The following is a 14568-nucleotide window of genomic DNA, read 5'->3' on the forward strand; positions in this document are numbered from 1 at the left end:
AGTTTTAAGTCATAAAATACAAAATGGAGTCACCATGTGGTTCCTTGTAAGCAGGCTTGGAAGACTTTCTAAAACGCTTTGTGCTTTGCAGCTGATGAGAAATGGTAGTTGAAGGGGCTACATAGACCTTCTTTTAACTGTAGACTTTGCAGTGTGTCAGCAGGTAGATGCCTCAGGCAAAAGGGTTGACATCAGACTCCAGTAATGCTTCCCCCTGCCCTCAGACCTTTCAGGGAGCAGCTGCCCAAGGCTACCCAGTGCTGACTCAGGAAAGAGCTGCACATTGCTGGCTCCACATCTGTGCCTCAGGGACCTGGGAAGCATTCTTCATTTCTTGCAGGGATATGACAGTGAAGCCTTAAACTTCTTACAATTAATTTAAAGTTCATTAAAATATCTTGCTTCATCTTAAAAACATTTTTTATCAAACAAATAGTAATTGATGATAGCACTGATTTGATTTATAGTGGTCTGATAACCTTTCTGCTCCAAGTATTCTACTGCTGGTACTAGTCTTTGAGTGAAATGTATTTAAACCTCAAAAAGCTGAGTTTTGTATCTGTTTGAGACCATCTAATTACATATTTGTTACCCTTCTAAAGGAATTCAAAACTAAGTTCATAGTGCCTAAATCTTGTGGTTTGCCATCCTCAGGACCAAGAGGGCAAACCCAAGAGAGTGGACGTTCATGACAACAAGGATGGCACTTACACAGTCACATATGTCCCTGACAAAACGGGCCGCTATACAATTGGGGTTAAATATGGTGGAGATGATATCCCATCCTCTCCCTATCGGATCCGGGCATCTCCAGCTGGGGATGCCAGCAAGTGTTTGGCCACAGGTGAGTGTTTGGCACCTCTCTGTCGCTGTTGTTTGTGCTGGGTGTAAAGTAGTGTTCTGTGCATGGTACAGTTGATGTAATGGGTGTAGAAGACATGCTAGAGACTGACTGCTCTTGTAAGAAGGGATTTTCCTACAGACAAAGAAGTGTCCGCCCTATGGGTGAGCAGGAATCTCTTACAGCTTCTGGCAAAATCTGTCCAACTGCCTGGGCTGTCATAAACAGCCAGCTGCAAACCCAAGACTGATGCTTATTTTGGCATAGATAAATCCTGCTGAGAACTGCAGTGAGGTTGATTTAAAAATAACACATCTCTGTGTGTCCACTGCATCATGCTCCTTGCACTGTGAGTGTTGCAAGAAGCTTTTCATTCCAAGCAAGAACAGAATTAATTCTGAGGATGTAAATAGCTGGCCATGTGCTTCTGTGTTAGCAAATCCTGTTCAGGCTAGGTGCTATTAGTGAAGGTGTCTACTGCTTTTCTGTCTGGTCAAGGTTGGCCAGGGTCTGAACACGCTTTTGGGAGGGGTGAGTGGAAGGGGAGAACCTAAAGATAAGCCATTGCTATGACTCAAAAAATCATTGCCTCAAAAATCACTGCCTTGGTGTGAGGGAAAGACTCCAGATTTGTTGCCGCTGGAGCACACTTAAAGCTTTGTCCCTTACCTGTTCTCAGGATGGGTGTTCACCACATGGTTTTGGGCTGGTCACAGTACCACCTCCCAGGAGGCTGTGGCAAGGAGCAGAAGTGACAGGAACGAGTTACAAGAATGCCACTTATTTTAGAATAAAGAAATAAACTAGTCAAGGCCAAATTGAACAGGGAAACTTAATCTGTGGTTGTAGACCTGTGAGAGCATCTGAGCATTGTGCTGGACCTGGGCATCGTACAGTTAAGAGTGCACATGATGACTTTCTGGTCGTCTTAAACAGAAGTACATTCTTGACACAAAAAAGAGAGGTATCCCCTTTGCTTCAAAATTGTTTAAAAGATGCCTTAATGGCCAAATCTGATACTCTTCCAAGTAACTCAAGTCACTACCTATTCAGAGTAACTGAGATGGAGATTACTGTCAGATGCCAGCTAAAATTTCCCCATTCCAAGAAGTGCTGCTGATTCTATGCTGTAAAGCTGAAATACAATCACTGTAGGAGTAGATGCTGGAATAGTGCCAAGGTATTAAACCAGCAGGTTTGTTGCCACTTGAAAACAAGCTGTTTACCTGGTAACTAGTTCTGGTCAGAAGCAGGAGTGTTCAGTACGTACTGCAAATAAGACATAGCAGTTCTTCTTTAAACACTGTGTTCTTCAAGCTGGATCTGATTGCTGCAATTTGGGCATTGTTGCATGATCTTCTTTTTTTGGGATGTGTGGTAGAGCAGTGGAAAGTTATTTGTGGTTAATGGTGGAGGAAATGTGTGCCCTTTATAGCTGCTTACACAGGTTACACAAGCTGCTTATGTTAAAGCAGTGTAGCCAAGTTGCTAGCTGGGCAGAAGAAAGTGCCTTTGGCTCTGCATGAAGGAGTATGATGATAAGAGTATGGGTTAAGGCATTGTTTTCTTCAAATTTAGCTTTTTTCCTCTCTGTTCTCATCCAGCCTCTCTGATTGCAGAGGAAAAGGAAAGCTGGTAGCCAGCTCTTGCATACTGCTGTGCTGACCAATTTTACAATTGTCCCTTGTACATCTGCTTCCAAAACCACATCTGTGGGTCTCTGGGACCAGTGTCTTGGTGCCATGCTCCCCAGGCGCCTCGTGGGCAGCCTTCCTGGGAAAACTGTCCTCTGAACACTTTCTGTAATGAAAATTGCCTTGTAGGTCCTGGAATTGCACCCACTGTGAAGACTGGTGAGGAGGTTGGTTTTGTGGTAGACGCCAAATCAGCAGGGAAGGGAAAAGTGACGTGCACCGTCCTCACGCCAGATGGGACAGAGGCTGAAGCAGATGTTGTTGAAAATGAGGACGGGACTTATGATATCTTCTACACTGCTGCCAAACCAGGAACCTATGTGATTTATGTCCGCTTTGGTGGGGTGGACATTCCCAACAGTCCTTTCACTGTCATGGTAAGCCAGCTCTGCTCCAAAAGTACCTCCCCACTTGGACTCCTGCTGCCATGTTTTATTTAGCGATAAGTTAACTCTGTGTGTAAATGTTTGTTCAGACATTTATTAGGCTAGCAGGAACTAATGAATCCTTGTTACTTGCAGAGCTTATTTTGAGCAGGCAATATGGTTAAGTGAAGCGGGATAGAAGCCATCAGAGGATGAAGACTTGGCTTCTCTGAAGAAATTTGTTTTTCATTTCCTGCCATGTAGTTCTTTTTCTAAATGATGTAAGGGTGGTTGTAATCAGCTTCTACAACTAATTACTTTAGCCATTGTCAGATACAGTGCTCTGCCTTTTCTGTCTCTCACTGTTTATTAAGTTGACCCCAAAATAAGGAATGGTCTGCTGACAGATCCCAGGGAAGCAGACTGTTAGCTCACACTTAAAAATTATTTGCAAGTGCTAGTTAAACTGTTACAGCCAAATTCCCTCTCTTTTTAATTATCTTGCTTCCAATGTGCAGTACGTCAGCACATTTAGCAAACAAAGCCCCAGTCCTTTGAGAAGCAGACTAGGTGCCTCTCAGGGCTCACAGAAGCCCTTCATGTGAAGAAAGCTCTCCATGTTCGCAAAACAATTCCTGGTCTTGTAATCTCGGCCAAAGCAGCCTCTTGTGCATCTCGGTCCATGATACCACAGGACTGTACTTGTGCTGCATCTGGATGGAGCTCACAGGTCCTTGGGGCTGGGCACACTGGCTCTTCCTACCTGTCACCCTGGCAGATTGCTATGGGTGTCAGAAGATTTCCTTGAGAAAAATGACTCCCTTGGTCACTGCTCAAAGCTCACCAGAGGAAATGCTTCTTGAGGTCAGGGAGCCTGCTCCTGGCCAGCCAAAATTCCCACTTCATAGCTGACTGATACAGTACGTGTTTGACTTGGGTGTCTCAGCTGGGGACAGAGAACACTGGAACAGCAGCATTTCTGTTTTGCGTTGTTTTTCTTAGTGGAGTCTTTCCATGCAGAAGTTTCTAGCAGGTTATTTCATTAGGGGGGTTTGCAATGCTGTGAATGGGCAGGAGGGGCTGGGGTGGCTGAGCCCAGGGGAGCTGCCAGGGGAATGTGAGTGTCAGCCCCAACCGCTCCTGTTGGGTTAGTGGGGGAGATGGGAATTTGCAAGTCATCCTCTTGGCATGCCTGGTGAGAAGAGCAGCTGCGCCAAGGGAAAACACATTCAATGTCTTGACAATGCTGTCCCAGCTATGAATCAGAAGAATAGCTTTGCAGCTATGGCTGGATGTGGGCTGGGTCATTCACCCCAAGTACATGAGCTGGAGCTGCCTTCCCACGGCCGTCGGCTCCCCTGCCTCCCAGCTCAGTGCTGTGCTGTGCAGCACTTGGGGACTTGCATCTTGGGTTTAGAGCTTTCCCTTCCCTCCCTGCATCAGTTCCATAAAAAAGCAACTTTGATACTCAGTTCTGACAGTGTTCAGCCACAGCTTTCAGCTTCCCTCTCAAGCACCCAACAGTGGCATGCACTGGCCTTGTCCCTTTGCTGTGCTAGTGATGGCTTCCCCCAGGGCTTGCAGATAAGAGCAGTATCCCAACTTCCCTGACTGGATCCAGGTCTTTGCTAAGGCAGGAGGACTGGGAGGACTACGCAGTGGGAGGAGGATGTTGAACTCTGTATTCTGAACTATGAAAGGTGGAAATGCCTCCATGCCAGAATGACATCTAATAACATCTAACCTGCCTCTACCCCTGCCCAGGCTGTAGATGCAGATGATGTCGCCGCACGGTCACAGGAGCCAGTGGGCGCTTCCCCTCCTGGATTCCGCCCTTGGGTACACAATTTTTACATTTTTCAGCTGCTTTTCCCCCATCTGTGTTCCATTTCAGATGACAGCCTGCTTCTTGGGACTGCTTGATCTGGTCATTGTGTTCATTCTTTCTGTTTCATCAATTGTTCTTGGGATCCAGATCTTGTTTTTTCTTTGCTGCTTGAAGGGAGTCTCCAAATAAACTCTCATTTAAACATGAAGAGGATCATTGCACCCACAGCTTCCACTTCTGAAATGTCTACTCTTGTCAAAAGCAACCTCAGTGCATTGCTTTGTTTTCCCAGTAAAATTGCAGTGTCTTGAGTTCAGAGTCACATTGTGAAACTTGTTTCTTTTGTCCATTTTGTGTTGCAATCACTCTGCCCCATTTAAAAATCACTTTCTCTTCCAGGCCTTAAGCAACTAAATCCTTTCAGATGGAGCCACTTTGGGTCTTGTGTGTGCTACATTGTCTTCCATCCCTTTGTGGTCCATTTATATATCTAACTTTTTTCCAGCATGTCTTCCACCCGGGCCGTGTTTGATTTGCTCTGCTCTGCAGTGTGGTGTTGTGAAGGAGAGCTTGGCCAGACACTGCTCTGGTTGAGCCCAGTCCTTGGCTGGCTGCAATAATCACCGCACACTCTCTTCTGCTTGTGCTCACAGTGGAGTTGCTCAGTGCTCGTTTGGCTCTGCCATACTTCTTGAAGTGACCCGTCTTTTTGCTTCCTTTAGGTTACAGAAGAAGCTTATGTCCCAGTTGGAGATATGAATGGCATGGGATTCAGGCCCTTTGATTTGGTTATCCCATTTGCTGTAAGGAAAGGAGAAATAACAGGTACCTGGAGTGCCTCTCAGGGAGGTTTATGCTTTTTGTTACTGTGTTTATCCATTTGCAGCTAACAGTCTGGGTGGTCTAGACCATAGTGTGTGTGGGAGGTTTGTATCCTGCCAGCAACTTAGTTGTTTAATTTCACATCAAGTGGCACCCACTGAGGATGAGTAGGATACGCCCCATCAATGGTTTGAGTTAAGTGAGCGGATTGTTAGTGCTGCCATGGCCTTCAGTGCTAGGCTGTGAGCTACTGCACTGTAGGGCTTGTTGCTGCTTTTTCCTTTCTGGAGCAGCATCCTTGATAAGCTCCGTATATTTTTTTGTACAGATGCTGCAAAACAGTTAATCCTGTAATCCTGTTACATCCCTTCTCCAGAGCAGGCAACCCGTGTTCCACAGATCTGGCAGCTGAGCATCACCCCAGTAGCACCCTGGTTGCGCTAAACTTCTGCACACAAGGGCTATGGCCCCTCTGCTCTTTAGCTCAGCAATCCCACCCCAAACCCTGCACTGTCCCAGCTTGAAGGAGCAGTTGATCTTTCCTTTTCAAAAGAGCAGCAGGAAATGGAGCATCTTGCTTCGAGGTAGTTCAGTGCCTTTTCTGGGGCTTGCTGTGGAAGGCTCAGTGCTGCGGCAAACAGCCCTGCCTGTAGAGTTTGTAAGGTCACAGGACTGTTTGCCAGATGTCTACCACTGCATTGTATTCATGAAGCTTAAGTAGAAAACATGTCTGGTTAGTGTTCCCATTAGTCTCCTATTTGTGCCTGTGGGTAAGGAATTTAACAATTTAAAATGCTTGTTTAAAATGGCTAGACAATTCTCTGTGGGTGGGAGAGGGGAAGCAGGCAGCTTCTCCTTCTGTATCTCCCATGGCGGCCTTTTGTAGGTGAGGTACACATGCCCTCTGGAAAGACGGATACACCAGATATCGTGGATAACAAAGACGGCACAGTGACAGTGAAATATGCTCCTACTGAGGTCGGGCTGCATGAAATGCACATTAAATACATGGGAAAGCACATCCCAGGTGAGTCTGACAAAGCAGGCAATGCAATACTGAGTGCAGGGTCCTGCTGATGCATCTCTTCCCTGGTGAGGTTCTATAACTGAGTTATACACACTGTAGTAAGAACTGCTGGGGCTGTCTTACTATTCAGCAGCACTTCCTCTGCAAGCGGTCCAGAGAGAATTAAAGCAAAGGAGTAAGTGCCAACACATGTGAGCTTCCATTGTGGTTTAATAGTACCAGCCAGGCTTCAAATGGCGTTTGGTTTGGGGAGCTAGCTTTTGTGGCATTTTATTATGAGGAAGAAATATACAATTTGCTAACTACCATTTTTTCAGGCTGAAATTTACTGCCATGGTGCTCAGCAAAACTAATGGTTACAGCGTGTCTTTATCCTTAAAACTGCATTGGCAAAAAATCTCCAATCTGTGGGGAGGACTGAGTGGCTAAAACACTATAGTTACTCTTTCCATCTCATTGCAGTAAAATAAAACACACATGCACACTATGCTGTAATCTTTCTTCCTGGCTGCTCCTTAACAAACAGAGAACACTGCCTTTCATTCCCTTTCTCTTTTGTCCTTGCTTCAGCAGCTCCCCAGCAGAAGCTCTGCCTCGCCTGGAGGCTGCAGCTGCCCTGTGGTTCTCCAGACATGCTGTCTGTGTGGGGGAGGGTGGAAAGGGGCAGGTCTGTAGAAAGATGTGTAGACATGAGACAAAGTACCTTCAGCAGCACTGCCTGAGTGAGGCTGCTGGTTCTACTGGTGTACAGAAACACAGGATAACTTTGGCTGAAGTGGGGAGCTTTATGATGTGATGAATGGTGCTACTTCAGTCTCTTCAGCACTTGTATGGATATAGAACATCTGTAAGTGCTGAACTGTTGGATATATTGGTCCTGTAAAACCCTTACACTACACCAGGACAAAAGGATGATGTTGCCTTCTTGAGAGCCGTCATGAATCAAACTCGCTGCTGTCTCAGCTGCAAAATCTAGCTTTGTACTGAAGAGCTATTTGTGCCTTCTTTTGAAACCATTACTGGCTGTTGGTGACTGTACTTTTTGTTCTTGTGCACCAGCTTAGCTAATCTCAGGCTGGCAAACACGTTTTTGGATACCCTTCAAATCTGCTGGTTCAGGTTCATTGAGTCAGACAATGTGCTGTGTTAGTTCCTAATTCTGAGCTACCAAAATTCAGAATCTCTGCCTGAACCGAAAGCCTGCTTCTGAGTCATGTTCTGATTCAATGTGCTAAAAATAAATTTGCAATGAGCAAGACTCTTTACAACATCATTGAAGCTTATTTCTGGTAATTTGAGTAACACTTTTTTCATGACTGAATGTGGAACAAATTGTGAAGAAGTATCTTTTGAAGATGGAAGGAGAGGCTTATTTGGTTTTGAAGTGCATTACAGTCACATAAAGATTTTTCAGATACCAATTAGTGAGAAGGGCATTGAAGAGCATGGGTATCAGTCCTTGTGGTCCAGGCCACTCATCCTTAAAAGTGCTTCTTTTTGTTGTTTCTTTTTCCTCTAGAAAGCCCTCTGCAGTTCTATGTGAATTACCCCAACAGTGGCAGTGTGTCTGCATATGGGCCTGGCCTCATTTATGGGGTGGCCAATAAACCAGCAACTTTCACCATTGTCACGGAAGATGCAGGAGAGGGTAAGTCTGTTCTTTAAACTCATCCTACCCTAAATTAGGAACTTCTTGGTAGTGTAAGGGATGTTAGTGTTAATTTGCATTCATGTCTCTAATGTGATACAAATGACTTGTGCAAATATCACAATGTAACTTGCAGGAAAAACTGGTGCTTCCCAAGAGGAGTCCATGTATCTTGTGGTACAGGGTGCAAGTGGTTTGTTTTATTAAAAAGAAGTTGAAAGCAGCTTTAATCTAGTGGATGATGACTGGGTATGGAATCACTGTTAAGTAGGTCTAACAGACCAAACAGAGCTGTGGCTGTAATGGATTGGCCTGAGTTGGTTTTGCTGCTGTCATTTGAAAACACACTTCTAAGCTGCATTTTTAAGTACCAAGTACTGAGTCTTTTTCATTGGACCGAGTCCTTGGACTTGATGTTCACAAAGATTTACAAAAGTGCTGCTCTCCTTGTTTCCCAGGTGGTCTGGACTTGGCCATTGAAGGACCTTCAAAGGCAGAGATCAGCTGCATTGATAACAAAGATGGGACGTGCACAGTCACGTACCTGCCTACTCTGCCTGGGAACTACAGCATCCTGGTCAAGTACAATGACAAACACATTCCAGGCAGTCCATTCACGGCTAAGATCACAGGTATAAAGTTAGACTTTTGAAAGCCCTTCAAATTAAAAATTAACCTCTGATAGCATGGGGGACCTGGTTTGTGGCAGGAATTTGAAGTCCTCTGACTTGTTCTGCACTTTGTCTTGTAATGTTTTGTGACTCATTTCTCTTTATGTATTCAGATGATAACAGAAGACGGTCTCAGGTTAAGCTTGGTTCTGCTGCTGACTTCATGCTGGACATCAATGAGACTGATCTCAGTCTCCTAACAGCCAGCATTAAAGCCCCATCTGGTCGTGATGAGCCTTGTCTTCTGAAGAGGCTGCCCAATAACCACATTGGTAAGCTCTGAGAGATGAATATGGTAGCCTTTACTCCAATTTGCTTTCCTGTGTAAAATCACTGACTTCTCTGCTCCTTCCCAGAAGAGTATTGTCAGACCAAGTACTTGAGAGTGTTTGGTACAGTTGCCCAAAGACAGGAAAGTGTGAAGAATGAACTTGTCTTAGCGTGCCTGTGACTTGTCAGGTTGCAGTTGAAGTGTATTTTGTCACCCCGCCTTTGTGGTTCACTTGCGAGCAACACTTCAACATGTGTGAAGAGAGTGCTCTTCCAGTATTTCATTTCTTGATGTGATTAAGGCATTTAGATCAAATATAACATGAGTAAGAACTGAATAAATTAGTCACATTTCTCTGCTTTTGTAGGCATCTCATTCATTCCACGGGAAGTAGGAGAACATCTGGTTAGCATCAAGAAAAATGGGAGCCATGTACCAAACAGCCCTGTAACAATCATGGTGGTCCAGTCTGAGATCGGGGATGCCAGACGGGCAAGAGTGTTTGGACGTGGCTTGGTAGAAGGACGAACCTTTGAAATGTGTGACTTCATTGTAGACACAAGAGATGCAGGTTAGTTCCATGGCAGAGGGAGTGTGAGATGCTGTGAGATATGGACCCACTCTGCATGAGAGCACTGCCTCCCTCACCAGGGCAGAAGCTGCAAATAGTGTATTAAAGATCTATGGTCATGATTGTCAGTTAGTAACTACAGACAACATTGTTAACTTAGAATGTGCTTTTCATGGTCCTGGCTGGTGTCTTCTGTTACAGGCAACAGAGACTGTCACTTGGGCACTGATGAAAGTTTTTCATTTGATAATGCTGGTTCTAGTATCATTTGGTATAGCAAGAAGGCAATGAAGATCTTTCCCTATTGGTTTAATGTGGAGCCTTGGATAACCTTTTAGCTTTGAAGATAACTTTTCAACATTAACAAAATAAGAGATATGATCAGAGGATTTTAGGAGCTGAATGCATGCTGTGCCTTCAGTATCTGACTGCTTCAGAGTACAGAAATGTCATTAAGGCATCATGAAACTCCCATGTGCCCATTATGATACAAACCTATCAACCAGCTATGGGTTTGGACTATTTAACATCAGGTTTAGAGTAGAGCAATGAAAATCTGAGGCTAACTTACCTGTGTTGTAGGTTATGGTGGGATCTCATTGGCAGTTGAAGGACCCAGCAAGGTAGAGATCCAAACTGAAGATCTGGAAGATGGAACTTGCAAAGTGTCCTATTTTCCAACTGTACCTGGTGTGTACATTGTGTCCACTAAATTTGCAGATGAACATATTCCAGGTAAGCAGGAGCATTGGGCAAATTTTTGGTTAGTACAACAAAGGTCTCACCTAGCTAACTATTGCAGTGGAGCTGTGGGTGGGCTGTGTGATCTGGCTTGCACTGTAAGTCCCAAAGATTTGAAGAGGTGTTCCACAAACAGCAAGCATCAGAAACTGTTCTGGTTCCATGGCTGAATTTCACTTGGATCTGACTGTTAGCTGGCTATAAAACTTCCCCTATGATACCCTACAAGTCAGAGGAAGCTTTCACTTCTCCCCTCAGTGCAGTGTGTAATGAGCAGAGGAGGAATGACTTGCTGTGGTACTTACAGGCAGCCCATTCAGTGTGAAGATAAGTGGTGAAGGAAGAATTAAGGAGAGCATCACACGAACAAGACGGGCTCCCTCTGTTGCAACAGTAGGAAGCGTATGTGATCTGAACCTAAAAATCCCAGGTAAGCAGCAACATCTTTATCCTCAAACCCACAACTTGCACTTGTGTAGCATGACTGTACCTGAAGCAGTGGAAATACAAACTTCAGTGTTGTAAAGGCATCCTTGTATTAAGATATAGTTTAGGGGGGAAACACTGGTAGTGTGTCTCTTTGAATGGTTAAAAATAAGCATAACCATGATCAGCATATGGAGAAGTAAATACCAGGGAGGCCTTAATTTAATTTATTCTGTGTACAGCAGGCTGAAGAATGGGCGGCACAGCTCACCCTGGCTCCAGGGCTTTAAGGTTATCATGTAAGATGTTAACATTTGTACTGCTGTCTGGAAACTGAATCATGTATGCCAGGCTTAGCTGGCTGCACTGTTCCAGCCACTTCATCTGCCTCTTTAGAACCTGGGAAGCTGCAAGTGACCAATCTTGCTGCTCGGCAGCACACACCTGGCTGAGCATACAACAGGCACCTACCTACATGCTGCTTCTGCCACTTGTACTGTGCAATCACTTGAGCTCAGACACTGTGTGAAAAACAAAATACAAAACCCCTTTGTCACTTTTTAACCTGCATTTTTTATTCTGTTCTTGTTAGAAATTGATTGTAGAGATATGGAAGCACAGGTAACTAGTCCCTCTGGGAGAAACTTCAATGCTGAAATTGTAGAGGCTGACAAAAACACCTACTGCATCCGCTTTGTGCCACAAGAAATGGGAGTCCACACAGTGGATGTCAAATACAGAGGGCAGCCAGTGCCAGGCAGCCCCTTCCAGTTCACTGTGGGGCCACTGGGCGAGGGAGGAGCCCATAAAGTGACAGCTGGAGGCCCAGGGCTGGAGCGTGGAGAAACAGGTGTCCCAGGTGAGTCCTCTGCTCTCGCTGGGCTCCAGTGTCTGCTGTGTGCAGTGTTTTTGTTTCTGTTGGCCTCTTCTCTGAAAGTTTGAGCAGTGCTTTGTGTAACACTGTGGGGTTGCCCCAAGCCAGGGCTGGTCAATGAGAAACATGGAGAAATAATATTGCAGTGTCGTGTGGATGGAAAAGTCTGGAAATCCACATCTTGGAAACTGACTGCTCTCAAGGGAGGAACTTGAGGTTGTAAGGTGTGTTATACAGGAGCTGATAGGGTAATTCAAGGCTAACAGGAAAGAGCTTTCTGGAGAAACTTCTAAGCATTATCTCCCAGGGTGATAGGACAATGATGATACACTTAAGTATGCGATGTACACAGTCTGTTACAAAGAAGCTGCAACCCAGCAGCATCAAACTTACTGTTGTGTGCTGTTGTGCTTCAACAGCTGAGTTCAGTATATGGACTCGGGAAGCTGGAGCTGGAGGACTATCTATTGCTGTAGAAGGCCCAAGCAAAGCAGAAATCACATTTGATGACCATAAAGATGGATCTTGTGGTGCATCATACATAGTCCAGGAGCCAGGTACGTACTGAGACCAAATCATACATAAACAGCACTGCATGTGACTTTCAAAGAAAGTAAGGACACTCATTGCTTCTTTTCTTCTTGCAGGAAACTATGAAGTGTCCATAAAGTTCAATGATGAGCACATTCCTGAAAGCCCCTACCTGGTTCCCATCATCGCCCCCTCCGATGATGCTCGCAGGCTCACTGTCACTAGTCTTCAGGTGAGACATAAGGAAACATCTCTACAACTTACCACACAGACTGATTTCGTCCTTGTTCTCCAAGACCAAAATGGTGGTCCTTTCTTAGCAAAAGCCTTGCCTTGGTTGGTAGTTGTTTGCAAGCTCAGCTTGCAGACAGAGAGGTTTTTGGCAGCTGGCCTAGCTCTGGCGAGCCAGAATTCATAGGCAGAAGGCTCAGCTGAGTGTATTACAGGTGCTAACACTTGGAATTAGAAATAAGAGGCTCCAGAAATAGCATTGGGGGAGTTAAAAATTGTTTCCACCCCATTAGCTAGTGGAAGGCCAAGGAGAACTGAAACATGAAGGTGAACCACCAGTGATGATGCTGTCACTGAGTTCCTTGGTTGGCCCGTAGATGAAGAGCTGGGTTTCCATGGTTGAGGCAGCATATGGCTACGTGGCTGGGACGTCACTGCAGCCTGGCTGGGCAGATGGAAGGGGCCCCGCTATAAGGTAGCGTGCAGATTTGCTCTGGCTGTTGTCATGGAACCACACAGTCGCAGTTCACATGACTCATGAACAGTAGCAAATCTCAGAGTGAATCACAGCTTTGCAGCTGGTCTGGGCTCATCTTCTAACCTCACCATGTTATTCGTGTTTGTGTGTGGTTACAGGCATTATAATACAAGTAACATTAAAGGCCTGACTAAAATCTCCAAAGCCAGAAGCTTGGATATAAGTCTGAGAATCTGTGTCTAAATATACTGTACCTCAGTCCTTGTTGAGTGGTGATTAGTACTTCAGTGGAGGCTTTTTTTTTTGGCTAGGTCCCCACTGTGGTCCCCAGGAGTTTGCCGGGGCTGCAGGACTTCTCCACCTCGGCTGTGTAAATGAACCATGACAGCCTGATCCAATAGTATCTCTTCTTACCAGGAGTTACAAGGGCGTTAATTAGTCACTGTGGTATTGATGTTTGCCTTGTGTTTCATTTAAAGACTCTTTGACAGGAATACTCACTTCAATTAAGTCCTGGAGAGGCAAATAAAGCTGAGTATTTGGTAATGAAGTGCATTGTGCAGCATCAGCCTCCACTAAACCCACATCAGGGACTTGTTTATACCTTGTACCTCAGTTCTACTCAGTTGCATTTATTTCCCTCTTCAGGATTTAGTTGAAAACAAAATCAGGTAAAGTATGTTAAACATGAGATATTACTGCTGGATTAGCTGCATGTGCTGTGCTGGTCGAGGACCATTGCAGCTTGGATGTGGAGCTGCCCCGCCTTCCACCAGTGGCCTGACAGTACCGCAACATCTGGTTTTGTGTTTTAAATTACTTTCTCATGTTTAAGACATCTTGTGGTGGGGTTCTAAATGCAGCCTCTTGTGGCAAATATAAACATGAATATTACTCTTTCAGACAACTGGATTATCAGAGGCTTTTCTCTGAATGAATCTGGAATGAGTGAATGGACTGAAAATGGAACTGTAGCTTAAGCATCCTTTAAATCAAGTGCTTGAACACTGAGGACTGACCTCAGTGATAACGGATGACTAGTCTTGTAAACCTGCCTCTCTTTGATGTGGCAGAACTGTCTGGCTTCCAAAAACCCATGTTACCATGGGAAAAGTCAGCCTAGCTGACTTCGCTTCAGGTGACTCCTGAATCAGCCACTCCTTAAGAGGGAGAGAACTGATTTGAGAGTTAATGAAAGTCACAACTTTGCCTTTTGTTGAAATCTAAAAAAACACTCATGCTGAAGTGGTTATTTCCGTGCCACAAATCTTGTGCTGTCTGAAATGCGTTTAAATTTGATAATCTGACTGTTGCATTCTCAGGAGTCTGGATTAAAAGTTAATCAGCCGGCATCCTTTGCTATAAGGCTGAACGGTGCAAAGGGCAAGATCGATGCTAAAGTCCACAGCCCCTCCGGAGCTGTCGAAGAGTGCCATGTGTCTGAGCTGGAGCCAGGTGAGCTTTACAGTGGTCATAACAAACCACATGACCTCCAAAACACTTGCTGTCACACAGCAAGGGAATTTGGTTCCTTTGGCTTGTGAACAGT

At 45.0% G+C, this 14568-nt stretch overlaps 1 protein-coding gene across 6 annotated transcripts in view; it reads left to right on the forward strand.

Moving 5' to 3' along the window:
* The window catches only part of FLNB (filamin B), a 72291-nt gene that overhangs the window by 50360 nt on the left and 7363 nt on the right, over window positions 1–14568 (forward strand). For 4 of the 6 annotated variants that reach the window (XM_071550834.1, XM_071550840.1, XM_071550838.1 and 1 more), the window contains 15 exons: window positions 655–844; window positions 2665–2912; window positions 4665–4739; window positions 5451–5553; window positions 6437–6577; window positions 8097–8225; window positions 8684–8857; window positions 9010–9168; window positions 9535–9738; window positions 10321–10473; window positions 10787–10909; window positions 11498–11764; window positions 12199–12336; window positions 12427–12542; window positions 14342–14474. In XM_071550834.1, coding sequence (XP_071406935.1) covers window positions 655–844; window positions 2665–2912; window positions 4665–4739; window positions 5451–5553; window positions 6437–6577; window positions 8097–8225; window positions 8684–8857; window positions 9010–9168; window positions 9535–9738; window positions 10321–10473; window positions 10787–10909; window positions 11498–11764; window positions 12199–12336; window positions 12427–12542; window positions 14342–14474 — 2353 coding nt within the window. The remainder of the gene's footprint in view (window positions 1–654; window positions 845–2664; window positions 2913–4664; window positions 4740–5450; window positions 5554–6436; window positions 6578–8096; window positions 8226–8683; window positions 8858–9009; window positions 9169–9534; window positions 9739–10320; window positions 10474–10786; window positions 10910–11497; window positions 11765–12198; window positions 12337–12426; window positions 12543–14341; window positions 14475–14568) is intronic. The other 2 variants (XM_071550836.1, XM_071550839.1) reach the window with 1 other exon arrangement.

This window comes from Pithys albifrons, chromosome 3, assembly GCF_047495875.1.
Source record: "Pithys albifrons albifrons isolate INPA30051 chromosome 3, PitAlb_v1, whole genome shotgun sequence".
Lineage (NCBI taxonomy): Eukaryota > Metazoa > Chordata > Aves > Passeriformes > Thamnophilidae > Pithys > Pithys albifrons.